General features: G+C 45.5%; 1 protein-coding gene across 2 annotated transcripts in view; it reads left to right on the top strand.

Annotated features, from left to right (window-relative positions):
* Wwtr1 (WW domain containing transcription regulator 1) overlaps positions 1–20,485 on the top strand; it is a 121,107-nt gene that overhangs the window by 56,466 nt on the left and 44,156 nt on the right. For both annotated transcript variants that reach the window (XM_076867706.2, XM_077110375.1), the window contains one exon: positions 12,946–13,082. In XM_076867706.2, coding sequence (XP_076723821.1) covers positions 12,946–13,082 — 137 coding nt within the window. The remainder of the gene's footprint in view (positions 1–12,945; positions 13,083–20,485) is intronic.

Below are 20,485 nucleotides of genomic sequence, written 5' to 3'. Positions count from 1 at the left end.
CCACCTGCAGTGTTTTACTTGTGATCAGCTGGGTGTGGAGATACTGCTATGATATCTGCAGCGTAATGTGTTTCCTGACAGTGCTGCTGATCAGATCATCATGGTTGGGATGAATTTCATCAACAGTAGAATCTCTCAATTCCTGAAGGTATATTTTTTAGGATATTAATTATTATGTGTAAAATAAAAGATTACTCCTAGGATAAATTAGAGAAATGTGGAGTTAAATTAGAACCAAAGTCTTTTTTATGCATGTGTATCATGTAAATTTTAAGGGGGAAATTCAGTATTTGGTGTTTTCCAAACTTATTTGATAATAGAATTCTTTTGGGCACAAGAGGGGTGGTGATCCTCTAAGATGAAAGTCCCCTGGAATATACTGCTACCTACTCCGTGGAGACAGCATGGCTGGGCCTCGCAGCATTGGTTCCCTGGGAAGTGGAGTGTAGGTCCGAAGACCAGAAGGGGCTCCTGGGTGCTGTGACTGACAGAACATCACCACCCGCCCTCCCGCGCCAGTGCTGTAACTGGCAGAATGCTCCTTCCCCCAAGTGGCCACAATAGAATAAAATAAAAAATAAAAAGGGGTGGGGATATAGCTCAGCAGTTAAGCATCCTGGGTCCAATCCCTAGTACTAGGGGGGAGCAAAAGGAGGTTAATAAGCCTATTATGTAAAATCAAGTTCATAATTGAAGCTATAAAATGCTATGTAAAAGTCAACTGTGATTATCATTATTACCATGATCACTGTGAATATTATAAAGAATAGAGTAGCCGACGTGAGTGCTTAGTGCCATGGCTGTCATCATCATGAATATCAGTACCAGGCCACTCACAGAAACCATTTCTGCACTGTGTGTCCATGCGTGCCAGATGGAGCTATCTCTGAGGGCCCTGGTGGTGGTGTAGGGCAGAAGCCCAGTCAGCAAGTGTGCAGATGGAGTAGGAATGGCGGTTGACCATGTGATTGTTTTAGATAGAATTGTAGGATTCTGTAGTAGTCACTCTTCCTGGGATAAGTAAAGCACAAATATTCCTAAATGTTTTTGAATACTTATCCGTGAAGATATTTAAGATGTAAATAAGCTTCCTTTGGTGCAGCTGATGTTGAGAAGCAAAGCGATTTGCTGGAGCAATCCCACAGTATGGGCATTCCTTCATTCATCCCTCCTTGCATTGTTCTGAGTACCTGCTGCGTGTTGGGCCTTCTGCCCCCAATCCACAGCTGGAACTACTGAGAAGCTGAAAGTTCAAATATCTCCTTCAGTTTTAATCCCATTGTAAAAAGTCTCAAATGTATCCTGTAATGAAAATGCTGTTTCCTCTGACAAAGGTCATAGTCTACCTTGTTTGTTCCTCCCCCGGCTCCTTCCCAGTGGGTGGGTGTGGTAAAGAGTCTGCAGGCAGGATGCGTGTGGTGGGGGATGCTGTGGAGCCTGTGGCTGGTCACCAGACGAATCGAAGTTCAGGAGAGACCAGAGAAAGACAGTTCCAAGAACAAGCAGAGATAGCTCATCCTAATCTTTTTTGGTATGATAACCACCTCTCCTCCTGGATCAGGCAGATGACAGGGAGAACAGAACTGCTGCTGGGAGTCTCCCCAGCCCAACAGGTGCTGGATATAGGGTGCCCTAGGTTGTCCTGAGAAGTGCAGACAGCGTCAGGAGAGGCTGTTCTGGGGTGCTGATGATCTCTGGGGTCCCTGCTCCCTCCAGCAGCTGCTAGAGGCAGGCATAAACTGTTGCTTAATTATAGAATTCTGCTTGATCCTCTTTATCCCTGCGACAGTGTTTCCCCCTCCTGGGACTATGCTGATTCAGTGCACCTTCAGGCTCAGCTCTCCAGGGAGTATTATGATGGCACCTTTTCTAAGTCACAGCTGAGGGACCTACAAGACGTCCAGCCCCAAGCTCTAGCTGTGGAATTACTTGCCGAGGTTGTAATTAGCAGGTATGTATTCCAATGTGGAATGCACCTTTATTTTTCAAGCAGAAAGTGGGTTCTGTTGAGGCGAGGATATCTTTCTTATTCTTTTTTTCTGATTAGGAAAATAATTCTTGATGTTCAAAATGAACAAAATGTGCAAAGAAATCTAAAGCCTACATCCTCATTCATATGCATTTGATTAACCAAATGTGATTATGGTCACTCAGCAATACATTATGGGCGTCTGCTCATTTTAACAAATAGAGATCTATGTCATTTATAGGTCTGTTGAGTCTGCAGTTGTCTGAGCTCTATCATAATCTAATTTTTTCCCCCAGTACTGAGGATTGAATGCGGGGGTGCTGTACCACTGAGCTGTATCCCCAGCCCTTTTTGTTTTTATTTTTTATTTTGAGGCAGTCTTACTATGTTGCCCAAGCTGGCCTTGAATGTGATTGTCAAGCCTCAACTTCCTGGGTTGCTTGGATTATAGGGGTATGCCACTGTTTCCAGCTTATCTGAAGACTCTAAACACAACTATTTTTCCTCCTTAGTTGGTCTTACTCAGTGGCTTCCATTCCTCATGATTCAAAAGGGCTGATGTAATTCTAGCCATCCATTTATATTCCAAGCTGGAGCAAAGAGGAAGGGTAAAAAAATAGAAGTCTGCATATTCTTTTCTTTTGAAGAACTCCCCCAGAATCCTACATAGAATTTCTGTTTATTGTCTAAAACTTGTCCCTTGGCTAGACCTAGCATCTAGACATGGGAGAGCAAACATTGCCAAGCAGCCGGCCATCTCTATCCTTCCTGATAGTTTTCCTGTATATAAGATTCTTGGAAGTGGAAGTGCTGTATCAAAGTTTTTTCAAGGCTTTTATTACACACTGATAAACCATGGTGCCAACTTAAGTCTAATAACATGTGAAAGTACCCTTGGTGAGTTTGTAGGGTCTTTTGTGAGCATTTTATGATCATTTCAAAAGCTATTTTTCCCTGAAATTTTTTTTTCTTTTGTTAAAATCATATATTCTGCCAAATGCCATGGTGCATACCTGTAATCATGGTGTCTCAGGAGTCCAGAGCAGGAAGATCAGAAGTTCGAGGTCAGCCTCACCAATTTAGCTAGGCCCTCAGAAACTCAGTGAGACCCTGTCTCAAAAAATTAAAAGCTGTTCAGTGGTAGAGCACCCTGGGCCCAGTGCTTAGCGCTGGGGTGGGGGAATCTGTGTCTGTGCAAGTAGAGCTTTCATTTCAAGTGACTGAAGGGGAGTGTCTCAGAATTTAAATGCTGTTCACAAGTATTTCCTCTAAGAAAGCATACTTGGAGGCTGCCAGCTGAGTCAGTAAATGAATCAAATTAAGGCGACTCTCTCCTGTTTTGAAAAGTCTCCCTGACAGTGGAATAAAGACTCAGTGAAAAGGCCCTGTGCGCTGCGCGGCTGGTGTCCAGGCCCCAGGTCTAATCTGTGCTGGACCGACAGCTTCAGCACTCCGTGGACAGAGGCCTCCTCCTGCAAGGTGCCTCCTCCTTCGGGTGGGGTAGTGCCTGCTTCTCCTTCAGCTGAAGGTAAGGCACGGTTCTGATGGAATCTTAGTGCTTTAGTTTAGATGCAGTGGACAAGTTCAGTGTCACCGGGGCTCCCCGCGGACGTCGCAGGGCGCCCTCTACTGTGATTTGGCTGCTCTGTGGGGGTGGCCTAGCCTGGCACGCCCGCGGCCTGGGTTCATCTCTGCGCTACCGCCTAGCCCAGGCTCCGACACCGTCCACCGGACCCTCAGCAGACCCCACAGGTCCCGAGCGCGGTGCCCACGTGCACCTGCCCGCACACGCCCGCGGCACCCGCAGGCTGGTCTGCTCCCGACCGCCGCGCAGGCCGTGGTTCTCACGCCCCCATCCGGTTTGGTTAACTGGCTGACAGGCCGCCCCCCAGGCGATCGGCCGGTGAAGAGTGGACCGGGCAAGGAGTGGGCGGGGCTGGGAGCGTCCAGTCCAGATTGCCGGCCTCTCCAGGGGCCTCTAGGGTCCGTCATACAGAGGCTCGCGACTGACCGGCAGCCTCGGCCATGAAAGACCACCTCCACCACCGGCCCCTCTCCTGTTCCCCTGGACACGGGGCTGGGCTAGGACACACCCCTCCGATCACGTGGTCTGTTCCCCTGGCAAAGAGCCGCGTCCCAGGGCTTTCTGGGTGTCCTCGAAGAATTGTCTCGAAAGAACGGAAGATGCACCTGCCACCCAGGAAATTCTGCGGAGAGAGCTCAGAGTCAGGACTGGGTGGGGCGAAGCCAGTATTAGAACAGCAGGTGCTTCCAGCTCCTCCGCCTCGAGGGAGATGGGTGCTGTGTCAGCAAAGGGGGCAGGACCAACGGGTCCTTTCTTAAATCACAGTATCACACCTGGTTTCCCGAAGTGGTTGTTCAGATAGGTTATCTAGATGTTCTGTTTTAGGGATATTTGTCTCCATATCAATGAGTCCTTGGCCACTCCAACTATATGAAGTCAAACGTGCCTGCAGTTTTAGTATTAAATTGAAGTCTGCCATTATTTCCTCCCATTTTCTGGGGGTTCTTTGTACCTAGAGCATTTTCATTCACATATATACATACATACATACATATAATGAAATTTTATATATGAATGAAAAAAATTATATATATATATATATATTTTCATTTAATCAAATTACTCATCCTGCTGGGCTTGGTGCTTGCCTGTAATCCCAGAGGTTCCTGAGTTCAAAGCCAGCTTCAGCAAAAGCGAGGCACTAAGCAACTCAGTGAGATCCTGTCTCTAAGTAAAATATAAAATAGGGCTGGGGATGTGGCTCAGTGGTTAAGCACCCTGGGTTCAATCCTGGATACTCCCCACCAAAGAAATGTGCTCATCCCTTTAGGTTTTAGTATAGGAGAGGAAGAAATGTCATATTTCAAGGGTGTCATGAATGTCTGGGACGGTGATTGGTGCTTTACTTCTGTGGTTGGATGAAATTCTCAAATCAGTGTCATGGAATGGATGTTTTTATGCCCTTTGGGGGAAACCAAGATCAGAGATGTTAGTGAAGTTACAGTGACCTCTTAGTCAATTAATGGCAGAGGCAAAATTCAAATCCACTCTGCCACTCTGTCTCATTTGGACAAAAGATGCCGGGAAATTCACGTAAAGAAACATGGTGGGTCCCAGGTCCCAGGTCAGCCTGGGCAACTCATAAGAAAGGGCTCAGTGGTAGAGCACCGGGATTCAATCCCCAGTAACATCAAAAAAGAAAAGAAGAAAACGTGAACAGAGCTGAAACATAAGACTGGTGCCTGATGGTGCCTGATGGTCACTTCTAAGGTCCCCAGGGGCAGTCTTCCTTGCCTCTGGAGCCCAACTAGGTCCCTCTCTGATGTCTTAGTTTTTGTTTTTGATCCTCCTCATTTCTTGCAAAATAGAATCCTCACTATGAAGAGCTCTTCCAGTCTCTCCTCAGTCTCTGGGTTCACATCAGTCTTTTAAAAGTCCATGTTGTTTCATGTCTTTCCAACATGTACAGAGAGAAAGTGGCTCTGACAGTTGGGCCCATGGCTCATCCTCTTCCTAGAATTTAAAAACAAAATAAAACCAGCAGAAAGGAATTGAAGCCCTTTACAGGAACATAGGAGAAGCTAGACTAACCCAAAAGAATTTTTGCTTTTTAAAGTGGCTTTGCCCTCTTTTTTGGCCGAGTGACATTAATTCATTTGGTCCCATTGGAAGGGGGAGGGTGGGGGCAGCCGCAGGCTTAGGTTGGAGATGTTTGACACTCGGAGCTGCTCAGGAGCAGCCAAGCAGTGGGTCAATGTCCTACTTAAGAACAACTGGAAAAACAGCATGTTAGAAACACATGTCAGACACTCAGAGCCTGGAAAAACAATTTTCAAAAAAGTATTTTAGCATTCAGCATTTAGCTCAGTGGCTTCAAAATAAACGTTTTTTTTTTTCTTCCAAAACTAATTGTGAGATTAAAGCTGCTGCCCAGGTGTGAGGCAGCCCTAGAGTAGGCCTATCTAAACAGGCAGCTCTAGAGACAGAAGGTCAGGCTCTGCACCGGCTCCCTAGCCCCGCACCCTGACTTCACTGCTGCCACCTCCCACCCCATTGATTGCCAGCTCCTTGAGGGCCTAGGCCTGGCAGGCACTGGGCCCTGAATGCATGATTCATTGACTTGAGTTCAAAATCCCACCGTACAGATTGGGGTTCAGCATTGCTGCCTCTGGAGCTCGGCCCCAGAAATAGCGTGCACCCTGATCCTGGAAGGAATGGCTACATTAGTTTTTTTGAAAGATAACAATATACATGAAGCCTAGTGGACTGTCCATTTAAAGGATTTTAGTGGTGATTTCCCCCACACTCCGCATTTGCAAAAATTGATTTTCCTTTTCTTTTTTCTTTTCCTTCTTTTTCTTTTTGCAGTGCTGGGCATTGAACCCAGGCCCCTGCCCATGCTAGGGAAGTGCTCTGCCACTCAGCTACACCCCAACCTCAAAGCTGTTTTTAGAAGTAAATTGCTAAGGAATATCTCATCCCATTGTAAATGTCAAATGAAAAGCTGGATGAAAGCATTCCATTTCTCATTGACAATGAGCCTCATCTCTTCCCCCTCTTCCTCTTCTCAATCCATGTTTTTGTGAGAAAAAGAAAAAGTTAGTGCATATTTTAGAATTGTCATCTGGAAATAAGGAAATGGATTGAGATAAACTCTTGAGAGTTGTTTAGTTCCACAAGAAGAATCCAGGTGTTTTATAAATCTTATAATGCTATTGCCAATCCCAACTTGAGGAAACCAAAGGCTGGACGTGGATGATAAGGCTGAGTGGGCTCACACAGGGTGCTCGGCCTGTGGCACACCAGTCAGCAAGTCTGCCAGGCTGACTTTTTTTCTTCTTTTTTCATGGGTTAGGAGAAATGAGGTTGGGCAAGAATTTGGCTCAGTTTGCAGAGGCAAAGCCAGCCTTGCCAGTGCTGGGTGATGTTGGGGAGCTGGCACAGATGGTGGGGTGTCTCTCACAGGGCTGAACCTCGCCCTGGAGCGAGGCCCATGAGTCACACAGGGGCTCTGTTGATGAGTCACAGTTTTCCCAAAGTGGTTTTCTGGAAAAGTGGCCATTCATAGTGTCCCCCTCTTCCACACCTCAGGCCCCTTCAGGAACTACGCATGTTAAGGTGTCACATCCCTGGCGACTCCTGCTGTTCCTTGGGCTGACGGCAGCCCTGCTGTGGGACTGGGCAGCCCTTGCTGAGTAAGTGCCCGAAGTGAGTCTGCAAAAGAGGCCATGGCTCCGTGGGCAGGATCTGTGGTGGATGGAGCGCCACAGCTGGTCCCAGCGGAAGTCCTCGTCACGCTGCTGCCGTTCTACTGCTGCTAATTTAAACAAGTGGAGGCTTCTTGGCAAGGCTGGGGTGGAAGTCAAGGATTAGAGCCTGGCAGTTAAAAATACAAGCCCTGCTATTCATTCAGAATTCCAGAGAACTCTGAAATTTTTTGAATTGGCAAGTGAATGGTGGAGGCCGGAAGCATACACCAAAGAAATGCTTTTCTGGTCTTGTATTATCTTTTATTAGAAGACGCTAGAAACTCCTCTGTTTGCATATGAGTTATTATTCCTGTGTCATAGACTGCAGCTACATTTGATGAGCTGCCTAAGTGACAACCTGACTGGAACCTTTTAACTATAAATTCTTTGTGATTTCAAAGAAGGATAAGTATTCTCATAACCACGTTTCTGTTATTTGAGCAGTCACCTCTATTGTATGGTGTTTTTATAGCTTTGGCATTTAAACTCTGAAATATTTTGCTAATGGATGTGTCAGCTATGTACATTTGCATCTGGACTTCTGCCTCTTTATGTCTTTTATTCTAATGCATTAGAATAGCAGGGTGCTCTATATGGAAGAAGAATTGTAACCAGTTATAGTGTTATGAAAGCTGCTTTGGGACAAAGAATACTCAATTGGGGTGACAGCAACTTGGGAGGGAGAATGAAGGTTCTAGAAATAGCACTGACACAGCTGTGCCCCTCTTCAGCATGTGAAGGACAGTGCTTTATTTTTGACTATCAATGTATTGAACTTCAAAATTGAATTCCCCATCATCCAAATGGTCCATTGGGGTTAATTAAGCTGAGAAGAATAATGCACATGAGGGCCGCTCATTTTACTATTGTGAGCAAGATATGCCAGGTTGCCAATTGAGATGGGGTTGTGACAGGGACAGTGACTCCTGCGGCTGTGAGCTCTCACTGTGGTCTACCAGAGGGGACGGCAGAGGGAGGCTACCTGGAAAAGGAGTGCGCGTGTGGGTCTGGCTAAGAGGATGAGTAAATGCACGCCAGCTGTCCTTGTTCTTGTGGCTAAGAACCATCTCTGGTGTCATCAGGACTGTTAAGTGCCACTGGAAAAATCCATAACAAATGTCCTACAAGATATGAGTAAGATATGATGTGCCATTTTCAAAGTCTCGAGATTTAAGTTAAGAATGCACTTTTAACTTAGACCAAAACACAGGTAGTATTTATCCCTGAAACACACCGAGCTCAGGCATATTTGTATTCTAATTCTAATTGGGAAAAATTTTAAACTTAAATGTAAGTCTTAAAGTCTTCTTGCCATCTGGCGCAGGATTAAAAAAATTGGCATAGTGTTTGACTGCTGACATTAGGTCAACTTTGCTTGGCAGGCCCTATCAGAGAATTTATCAACTGCATCCAAATCTGTTTCAATTTTTATCAACTGCATCCGAATCTGTTTCAATTTCCATTTTTAACACTAATGGGTCTAATTGGATCGGTTCACAAAAAGAAGGTTACAAAGCTATTTAGCAATTTCTAAGCAAATTGTCTTCAGCCCGTATATTTGTTACAACGTTAAAAGGGTAGTAAACTGGCCTAACAAATCAAAAAGTCTTTAAAACCTGATTTTTAAAAATATGACAGTTTACTTTTACCCCAAGTTGGGCTTGTAAATATCACAAGGTTGTAAAAGTATGATTTTTCCGGTGCCTTCAGTGTGCAGAGTGATTTGCTGTGCTCCACAGGGCCCTCAGAAGAGCCGTATTCCATTGAAGAGAAGCCCGAGTACCCACCAGATGAGAGGGATCAAGGAAAGGCTAGGGAGGTCTGCAGTCAGGGGATGGAGGAAGTAGCATGATGCTGCAGTCTTGCTGGGGACAATTCAGGAGCCACTTATCAAGCAGAAATGAACTTTATTTTTAGAACACACGCACCACAGGAGCTCTTCAGGAATACCCTCAGAGCCCAACTGCCACCACTGGCTTCCAGTGAGCCTCTCAACCCCGACTCCTCCCGCTCTTGAGGCCATTTGGCTGGGTCGCATGGGTGGAGCCAAAAAAGTCCCCTAATGAGCAGCTCCATGGTCTGAAAGGGCGGGGAAACAGCCCAATGAGCATCACTGCAGAGGAGCTGGAAGTTTGCTGGGGCTGCCGTGAGCCAATCAGCTGGAACTTTGCTGGGGCCCCTTAGGCTGTGGCCCCCAACATCATGACTGAGTGCTGAACCCATTGCCTTGGTCCTTGTGACCCCAGGCTGCCTTTAAATTCCCACTTCGTATTGGTGTGGTTCCCTTTACCTGCTTCCTAGGTTGTACTAGAAAGTAGAGGTGGGTGGAGGTTGCCTTCAGTCTGTCCCTACAGTACCCTGATGTCTAGTGCTGACTATCCACAGCGACATATTCAAGAAGTGGGGATGGAGGGAAGTTGCCGAGAAAGTAATCTCTGCCCATAAAAACCAGCCCCATGTGCTGCTGAAGCCTCGTGACCGTCCTGTTTGTATGATTATTATTGCTCCAGCAAATCAAATCATCTCACGGAGGCCCCTCTGCTTCTTGTTGTGTGGCTTCCTTCCATAAAGTTGGGTCAAGATCCCAAATGCCAGGCCTTTCCCAGGTGGCGAAGCTGCTGGACTCTATTTTTACACAAAGGATCTGATCTTTGCCGTCAGTGGTTCTGCTGCTAGTCAGGGTTTTAAGGTTTTAATGTGGCTCATTTTCGTACCTACCCCTGCTCATGGAGTGTGGCACCCTGTCCACAGCTGTGGAGTCGGGAGCTAGGGCTGCCTACCCTGCCTTCTGTTGCATGACCTTGGGAAGCTTGGTGAATTGCACCTGAGACCTGAGACTGTAAGGGTTTTAAGGTCCTCCATAGAACGGGCCCTCTGGACCCTCTCAGGGAGGATCTGGCCTATTTTTTATTTTTTTCTTCTTTTGTCTGTTGGATTTGGGTGCTAAGACTAGAGTGGGTTGGTGACCTTAACCCCCTGGGTCCTGTGCACAGGGTGAGTGCTAGTCTCGGAGCCCAGGTTCCCTGGCAGGCGGGCTTCAGCAGGGCCCTAGCAGACCCTGCAGTCTCTGGCAGTAGGCCCTCGGGAGGGTGCAGCCGCCCTGGGAGTGCCTAAGGGGCTTCAGGAAGACTGGAGCAGGAGAAGCCCGCAGGCCACCACTCCCTACCCATTGCTGACCTCTGCTGGGATCAGCAGAGGGAAAAGGTCCCAGCAGAAGTTAGCAATGGGTAGGGAGGAGGAAGCCACCCCCAGGCTGATGGTGGGCCCAGCAGCCACAGTGTCAGTGTCCAAGAGTCTCCTGAAACAGGAGGGTTCCTGCCCTTCCTGCTCCAGAGTGGAAGGTCCTCGCCTAGGCCGTGGACCCTAGGACGGTCTGATCGCTTCTCAGCTCCAGTTTCCTTGCTAAAGAAGTCCACTGCACTCTGATAGCCTCCTCAGTTAGTTCCTTGCTCTGAAGGCCTGTGACAAATCCCAGAGGCTGAGTTTCCGCAGGCCAAAAACTGACTCAAGGATTTTACTAAAGCTTTAAACAGAATTACTGTGGTCAAACTCAGATCTAACTAAGACCATTCATTGTCTTTCCCTTGTCTGTCCTTCCCTCCTCCCTCCTTCCCTCCCTCTCTCTCTCTCTCTCTCTCTCTCTCTCTCTCTCTTTCTTTCTCTCTTCCTCTCTTTCTCCCTCCCTCCCTCCCTCCCTCCCTCCCTTCCTTCCTTCCTTCCTTCCTTCCTTCCTTCCTTCCTTCCTTCCTTCCTTCCTTCCTTCCTTCCTTCCTTCCTTCCTTCTTTATCTCTCTCTTTCTCTCTCTTTCCATTGAACCCAGGGGTGTTTTACTACTGAGCCACATCCCCAGCTCTTTCAAAAAAAATTTTTTTTTCATTTTTGAGACAAAGGCCCACTAAGTTTCTTAGAGCCTTACTGAGTTGCTGAGGCCGACCTTGAACTTCAGCCTTGGTGTCACTGGGACTACAGGTGCTCCCCACTGTGCCTGGCATCCCATGGGTGGGTGAGGGCTCAACCATTTCTTTTGTTATTTTGTATGCTTAGGGAAATGAACCTCAATCAATCTTTCCTTATTTTTTTCTTAACAAGATAGTATTGGTTCTTTTATTCATTTTTTAAAATTTATTTTAAGATTGACTATGGCACCTACAGTATTGACATTTGGTAGTTACATTTTACTCCACTTGCTTTGCTGAAGGTGCTGGGGATAGAGGGAGGGGTCCTGTATGTGGCCTACCTTGAGATACTGAGACACACCCCGAGTCCTTTTATACTTTTTTGTGAGTGATGCTGGAAGTTGAGCTCAGGGCCTCTTGAGTTGCATGCCGGGCAAGAGCAAGACCACTGAGCCACATCCTCAGTCCTTTCTATTGTTTGTTTTGAGACAGGGTCTCACTCACTTGCCCAGGATGGCCTTGGACTTGCGGTCCTCTGGCCTTGGCCTCCTGGGTAGCAAGATTACAGGTGTGACCACCATATAGGTGCCCTTAAAGATGTTTGGAAAACATCCAGGTTCTCACTCAGGGCAGTCAATGAGCTTCCTATAGAAATAGTTTCTGTCTTGGATAAGGAATATTAGCAGTGGAGGCATTTAATTGTGAGGAAACAGAACAAAATAAAATAAAAAATAATGAAGATGAACTAACTCCAGCTCAAGGACGTTTCTAGATCTCAGATGGAGCCAAGTGTTGGTAACAGTGGTTTCCTGCACTAAAGAGTTGAGGGAGGCCATCATTATTCACAATTAAGTTGTGTTTAACAGAAAGAGCAATTTTGTTCCCTCCTCATCTGAGGACCTGTCCTAGGTGTGTGGGGTTTGACAGGGAAGAGGCAAAACTAGTTGTGAGGTCAGAACAAAGGGCTAATACTCAGTTTTTTCTATCCAAGTGTGTTGTCTGTGATGGATACAGAAAGACCTCTGATACCATTTGTAAAGCAAATTCAGGGCAGTAGATGATTCTGTTCTTCTTTTAAGTATGTATATAGGATGCTGGGTGTGATGGTGCCTGTCTGGAATCCCACTGACTGAGAGGCTGAGTTAAGAAGATCACAAGTTCGCAACTTAAAAGACCCTCAGCACTTAATGAGACCCTCTCAAAATAAAAAATAGAAAAGACTGGGAATGTAGGTCAGTGGCAAAGTACCCCTCAGTTCAAGCCCTAGTAATATGAATGAAAAAAAAAGAAAAGAAAAGAAAGAAACTAGCATGCTTCAAACCCAACTCTCCACTCGCCCACCTCCCTGCATTCATTTTCTGTTGCTCTGTCCTGGGCCTCCTAGTGTCACCTGGCAATTGGCTGAAGCCAAGCTGCTTTGTCTTGGTGAGCTCAGGGGTGCTGTGTGAGGAAGCCCCTCGTGTCAGGTCCATGAGCTGGGACAGTGTGGAGGCTCAGGGAGTTGGGGAAGAGAGCATGGGTCCTGCTCCTGGAGATGAGCTCACCATGGTGTCGAGTGTCATGGACCATGGGTAGATGAGGGCTCCTGGGCCCAATAGGGCTTGTGTTAAGCATCTGCAGGCCCCACTGTGGCCTCCTGGGACAGAGACTCAGAGGAAAGTGTGTTCTTGGTTGAAACCCACCACAACTGGCAGTTACTCGCAGGCAGCTCGGAGGGAAGGACCAGCGTCGCCTAATTGTTTTGCTATTACTGATGCTGATGATGCTGACAATTTAAAAGTAGCTAATTGTTTTCCTTCTTTTAGTCACACAGAAAAAATCACCACCTGGCAAGACCCCAGGAAGGCGATGAGTCAGCCCCTGAATCATATGAGCCTCCGCCCTGCCGTCACTTCCACACCAGTGCCTCAGAGCTCCATGGCCGCATCCCAGCCAAACCTGGGTAAGCCCCAGCTCTGACTCCTGCCGAGGGGGCTCTGCTGGCTCCAGGCCTCTTCGTGCCTGGTCTCTCTCTTCCCTCCTTGCTGCCCTTTCCTGCTGCCTGTCCCTCCTTTGTTTGGCCTCTTGGCCACATAGGTCGTGACTCTGCCTTAAGTTTGCACTAGAGTGCCACTAGAGTTTCCCCGTTGGGTCCGGTTTCCATTTAGACTAAGGCAGTGTCCCTTCCTGTGAACTGGGATCAGGGACACTGTATGCTGTGTCTGACAGCAGGTGGGCCCTCCCAGGCCTTACCTGGTCAGGTCTCAGCATAGCCTCCAAGAGGTAACAGAATGCCCCTGTGTGGACAAGAGGACCCCCTGTCCTACAGCCTCTGGGCTACAGAGCTGAGGGAGGAATCCTGCTCCCTACTGGTGCAGTTACCCATCACCTCATGTGCCCCGCCAGGAGGCTCACCTGTCAAGTCATCCACAGTGTTTGGGTGTGTGACCTTTTGCCTCGAGAAGGGAATGGTCTCTGCTCTTTAGATCCTGTGCACTGGACACTAGGTCTGAGGAGTGCTCTGGCAGGCAGAGGTAGCCAAGGTTTTGGGTCAATTTTCCCTCCCTTCCTCCCGGGGCTTGAAAATAAAAAAGGGCCCTTAGGTTGGTTTTGTAAAAAATGTTCTTAGACATTTCCATTTAAGATTAAATACTCAGATACTGCTTTATCCCTGGAGTAGTTAATGTAGGGGTGAAGAGTACCTCCTGCTGGATTTTCAGGAATGAATTGGATGAAAATGGCAGCATTATCCCCAGACCCCTTTTTCTCGAGATGCTCAGCCAGTGCATGTGAACTCAAATGGACGCACTCTCGTCCAGGAAGTCTGCACCTTTGTGCTAAAGTGTGCAGGTGTGCTTGTGTCCAAGAGCAGAGGCCTTGGACTCCCCTCTCCATGTGCCTTATGTAAAGGGCAGATCAAGGAAAGTGGCCCAGTCCTGTGAGCAGGGGAAGAGCCACCTCTGCTAGACCTCTCATTTTTCTGAGGTTGGGGATATGGAGATAAGCTTCCCATGACTTATTTGTCCCAAATATGTATGTGCTCATGTAGGTGCATATGCCAGTGTCACAAATACATCCCCCATGCTGTGCACAGTAGCCACACCTGTAATCCCAGCGACTGGGGCAGGGGCTGAAGCAGGAGGGTCACCCATTCAAAGCTAGTCTCAGCAATTTAGCGGGACCCTGTCTCAGAATAAAAACTAAAACAGCCAAGGGTGTAGCTTTGTGGTAAAGCGCCCCTGGATTCGATCCCTTGTAAAATATCTATCTATCTATCTATCTATCTATCTATCTATCTATCTATCTATGTATCACACCCCAAGTAAATGAGTTTCCTAATTCCATCAGTCTTCAGCTTTCATTAAATATTCTAAAAATTGATTATTAAAGTTTTGACATCTTTCTCTAGAGCTGGGGTTTGAACTGGGCTTGTGTGTGCTCTAGCACTGCAGTGCATTCCCTGTCCTAGGTCTTACTTTATAATCTCTTATAATTGAAAAAAATATCTCATGGGCATGATAAAAGACATTCCAACACTTCAAAGAAGTGTTCAAAAAGTAGGTCTCCCTGCAGTCCCTGTCACCTCTGCCCGCCACTTCCTCAGCATGCGCTGTTTCTGTGTGTGTTCACACCGTGCTGTTTATGTGTTCACACTGAGCTGGTGTCTCATGTTCTGCACTGTGTCTTGTCTTTCCACTTCTAGACTCATACATTTAGGGCTGCCTCCTTCTTGTTAAAAATTGCCTCATAGTCCAACATATGGATATGCTGCAATTAATGTCCTTGACTAGCTCTGATCTAACGCACACTTAGGTTACCAGTAATCATTATGCTTGGTCATACTCTGCTCTATGCACTCACCTTAATCTTAAAAACTGTATGATAAACTGGATGTAGTTGCATGTGCTTATGGTCAGTTCCAGAGACTTGGGAGGCTGAGGCAGGGGGATCACAAATTTGAGGCCAGCCTGGGCAACTTACCAGAGACCATTTTAAAATAAAAATGAAAAAAGACTAGGGATGTAGCTCAGTGGTAGAGTGTCTCTGGGCTCAATCCTTATACTGCAAAACACATAAAAAACACCACCAACAAAAGACCCATAGGCAAACTAGTGAAGTGTCCCTAAAGAAGTTGTATCTGAACATTCTGAAACATATTTACCTGTGGCTGAGTGAAATACCTTACTTTACAGATTTCTAAGAAATTAGGGCAATAAGTTTCTTAAAACATGCAGTCTTGGGTTTTCCCAACAACATTGGAGTATAACATTACCTATTTATAGAGTTAGTCTGTGGAGAGTCACAGATGTGTTCCAACGAGGAAAACATAACCAGGAACATCAAGCAAGTTCCAAAGACCAGGAGAAGAGTTAGAGTCACAATGTCATCCCAATAGCAAATGATTTAGTCAGGACACTGCGTTCCAAGTTAAAAGCTCTGCCTGTGATTCATACTCACTATTATCATTCTTTAAAAATGACAAGATCAGGCCAGGTGTGATAGCACATGCCTATAATCCCTGCTGCTCAAGAGGCTGAGGCAGGAGGATCCCAAGTTCGAATCCAGCCTGGACAGCTTAGTGAGATCCTATTTCAAAATTTAAAAAGTGAAAAATGAACAGACTTGGTTGTAGCTCCAAGGTAGAGCACTCTGGGCTCAAGCCCCAGCATCGGAAAAAAAAATCAGATCCTTTTCCTCCTCCTTATTCTTTAATTTAGAACTTTGATACTTTTCAATGGAATGTAAGTGAACTTAAGTGATATGTCCCTTTTAATGTCTCCATAATGACATATGTGAAAATGATGTCAAAGTAAAGTTAATAGCATTGCTCTCAGGTGACAGAATTACTACCTTTTTTATCGCTAACTTTATTATTTTTAGAGCTGTGATATAATTTGTAACATATATATTATAAATAAATCTCTTTTTATTGAAGCCTCTCATTTTGGGGGAGGGGAGTACTAAGAATTTAACACAGGGGCAATTTGCCACTGAGCCACATCCTAGCCCTTTTTAATGCTTTTCCTGAGACAGGATCACACTTAGTTGCTTAGGGCCTTACTAAGGTACTGAGGCAGGTCTTGAACTTAGAGTCCTCCTGTCTCAGCCTCCTGAGTTGCTGGGATCGCAAGTGTGGCCGCCACCTCTGCTAGACCCCTCATTTTTCCATAGGTTGGGGATATGGAGATAAGAGTCAGACTGTCCAAAAATGTGTCTTGGCTCTGCTGGTCACCAGCCTATGACCCTGTGAGGTCACAGAGTTGTACCTCAGTTTTCCCATATGTAGAGTGAGGATTATTAATATGTAAGGAAATTACGAGTTTATATCTGTAAAATGCTTAGAATTGTATGGGATGACAAGCTTTTGTCACCACATGTGGCTAAATGAGGTGTTTACTCTTATTATCATCACTCTTTGTGGAAAGAATAGCTTTATTTTATGTTTTAGTTAACCATGGCATGTATATTTTCAGAGAATTTTGTTGTTCATTATAAAAGCTTTCAAGAAAAAATATTTATTTTAGGCTGGTGAGACTGCAAAGCACTCTGAAGAACACTCTGGTTACTTTCAGTGAGGATAGCGCCCTCTGGCGAGTCAACTTTCCCTCCCCCAAGAAGCTCCATATCCTGGGCATCTTCCTAGGGGCTTTCCTCGTGTCCCTGAAGGGTAGACTATAAATCCAGTGTGTCTTCTGTCCTAGGATTTTGTAAGAATAGACTGGAATATTTGCTATGTGGTTGGATTCACTGAACTTTCAGATATCCAGGTGAAAATAAAATAGGCTCTAAAGGGGATAATAACAACAACAACAACAACAACAACAACAACAACAACAACCGCACTTCAGCTTGGTGTGGTTTCTAACTGAAATGTTAGTTTTTCGGCTTGCTGAATCAGGTAACTGTAAAGTTTGATTTTGTCTGAGTAGACCAGTGACCTTTAAGTCTGAATCCCCAGATGTTGCCTAGGAATGAAAGACAGAAAGACCTTGGGGGACTTCAGACTGTACAGAAGAGAGGTCACATTTGGGAGTCCCTGGGGAGCTCGTGCGTCCAGAGTGCTTACTTTTAAGTAAGTGACACAGCAAAAGGACAGAATTCTGTGTATGTGCAAGTGTGAAAGGTGACTCTTTTTATCCAGAACACAAACCAGAAAGAATTTCAAGTAGGCTCTTTACCTTAATTACTATTGATTACTATTAATTACTATTACTGTTATTACTATTAATATCCCTATTAATTTTTAAAGGAAGAAAAAAAATGAAATGAGGGGAAGAGAAAGGACTGTCTACCCTGTTATGACCTGTGGATCAAGGGCCTGGGGAAAGTGGAGCCCACTCCTGAACTTGGTCCTTTATTAGGGTGTGTAGGGACCTGGGGGTTGGGTGGAAGGCAGGGGTCTCCTTCATTAGTGGAGTCTCCTTCATAAGCACTTGGAGTCAGAACTCAGTTTCTCTTGGGTTAGATACTTATTACTTGGATTTGTTATTTACCTAATCTGAGGCTCATTTTCCTTGTCTATAAAGTAATGACAGTGGTACCTACCTGATAAAGTTGATAGCAGTAGGGAGGTTCCTGGCCTGGCCTATAGCAAGCGCCCAGAGATGTGTTCTTGCAACCCTTCCTGTGAGCTGGTGGCAGACTTCCCTGTGTTCTAAGGGAGAGCCTCAGTTAGAAGGCAGTGGGGCTGCTGCTCCCTCAGGAAGACCCAGCCGCGGCAACGTCAATTTTACTGTTTGGGTACTTTTGCTTACAAATTGTGATACTAGTTGGTGCTGCAATGGAAAATAATCTTTAACCTCAGACAGCAGTTGTGAGATGAAGGAAAGCAAGCTGGGGACCATCACATCCCTGTCAGACCCAGGGGCAGGAATCAGAGAGGCCATCCAGCTTTTAAGTTCTGAGGGAAGAGGTATCCCCTGCTGCAAGTGAGACATGTGTCAGCATGCAGATACCAAAATCACAGAGCAACATAAAATGCCCCGTATTCTAAAGTGTTTTTACCAAGGGAACACGACATGCAGTTTTTTTGGCCTTTTTGGTGATAATCCTGGCGGTCATAAAGCTTACTGCGCGGGCTCTGGCCGCACATTAACAGAACTTATGGTTGGCCTGAGGCTCCAACCTGGGTTGCCAGTGTCCTCCAGACAGTCCGGGAAAAATAAAGACCACATAACAACTTCTCCAGACTGCCAGCTCTGGCCACTCCAGAAACTTGGTGAAGTGCAGCCAGGATTCTTAATACTGCAGGAATTAAAAAAAAAAAAATTCACACACACACACACACACACACACACACACATCCTTTGAAGTTGTGCCATCCGCCAGCCCACAGTCCAAGCCATCCAGGTCTGAGTCTCCATCTGCACTCAGATTATAAACACATGTACCATTTTTTTCCCCCCTAGGGCATGCTTTTCAAGACAAGATGGAAAATCTTGTCTGTGCTCAGCCTGCTAAATTGACTCATTCTGCCTTCTACAAAGTGCACAAAGGCCCTTAAAAACGTTTTATCAAAAGCAAATAAAATAGCTAAGGGATTCCACAGCCTGGTGTTGCCTGAAGCAGGTAGAGAAGGATCCTTAAAGTTCAAAGTCAGACTAGGGATCTTGTTTCCCTTTGGCTATTTCTTTGATTTCTAATAAACAAAAATTAAATTCATTTAACATAGGTGATGTTTGACGACTTCAGGACTATGGGGTGATGACATTGTTGTAAGTCCCACATTCACTTTTGCTTAGAAAAACAAATCAACATTACGGCCTAACACTTCTCAAGAGCTACATTAGAAAATTTTGCTTATTGGCAAATTTAATCCACTCTGTGCTCACCATTAAGGGTTCTGTCCTAAAACTGTCCCCTCAGGATCTAATTTATAGGCTTGGGATTCACTGAACTCTTAAGTCCATTTTTCTAGAACCAAAACATACATTAAACAAAAAATTTTGGGCCGTGCACAGTGATGTATGCCTGTAATCCAGTGGTTCAGGAGGCTGAGGCAGGAGGATCACAAGTTCAAAGCTAGACTCAGCAACTTAGCGAGGCCCTAAGCAACTTAGCAAGGCCCTAAGCAACTTAGCAAGGCCATAGGCAATTTATCGAGACCCTGTCTCAAAATTAAAAAAAGGGCTGGGGATGTGGCTCAGTGGTTAAGCGCCCCTGGGTTCAATCCCTGCCTGTTCCTCCTCCAAAAGTTTGAGAGTAGAGATGTATTTTTTTTCATTTTAAACTTTATTACTAACTTCTTTTTTGAGTGTCACAGAAACTCCAAAAGAAAACAAGAAGTCAGAGGAGTGGTTTCAAGGTAGTAATCAAAATGTACTTGAGATTGGCAAAGTTTAGTAAATGATTTACCTAGAATAGAACTTGTCACCACTTTAATCCCAAAGATGATTTCGCCCATTACAACATTGTTCTTCCTTTTGCAATGCACTTGTTTGATTCTACAACCTATGTCTTGAGGGCACAGATTTTTCTCTGTTTTGTTCTTTCTTCTATAACCAGTCCTTCACAGAGATTTGTGTGTGTGTGCTACTGTGATTGTACCACTGAGCTATGTCACTAGTCCTTTTTAATTTTTTGTTTTGAGAGTGTCTTGCTAAGCTCCTGGGACTGGCCTTGAACTTGCGATCCTCCTGCCTGTCAGCCTCCCAGGTCTGGGGTTACAGGCATACAACCGTGTCCGACCAGAGATTCTTGGTACATAATTGAAAAAAATAAGTGGCAAATTTTGTCATTTATATATTTTGAAAATCTCTGGTATCAAAAACTGGTAAAAGATGATGTGTGATGTTTATGGTTGCCTTAATTATGTGGAGGCAGCAGAGGGAAGGGAATATTCTTTCTGATCAAATTTAAATGGTGGATCATGGCAGACATATCTGGCTGCTGTAACTCTTCTGGATTGGATGTTGTCATCATTTTTTTTTGAACTCTGTGGTTTATGCAGCATTACCCTGAACATTTTACCAGGAGGGTGGAGGTGGGGAATGCTGGTAGAACTGCTGTGGTGGAAAGTGTGTTTATGAGGGGTGGAGAGCTGGTGGGCCCAGGAAGAGGGGAAAGGGTTCCTGTTCTTACAGGGTTTTCCTTGATTGGGGTTTCCTTGATTGGAAAAGAAGAAAGAGTTTTCTAAACACTATAGAAAAATCACTATATATATATTTTTTTCTTAAATAGATTTGAGGAAGCTATTGTCTGTTGTCAAAATTCACTCAGTTCCACATTGAAGACTACTTTTCTTTGGGGCTTCCAGAAACCTTTCTTTTAAGATTTTTAAAAAATATGTGAAATGGCTGAGCATGGTGGCACACACCTGTAATCCCACAACTCAGCAAGCTGAGGCAGGAGGATCACAAGTTCAAG

This window comes from Callospermophilus lateralis, chromosome 10, assembly GCF_048772815.1.
Source record: "Callospermophilus lateralis isolate mCalLat2 chromosome 10, mCalLat2.hap1, whole genome shotgun sequence".
NCBI classification, from domain to species: domain Eukaryota; kingdom Metazoa; phylum Chordata; class Mammalia; order Rodentia; family Sciuridae; genus Callospermophilus; species Callospermophilus lateralis.
Note: the sequence above shows the minus strand (reverse complement) of the source record. Positions and strands in the feature narration are given on the sequence as shown.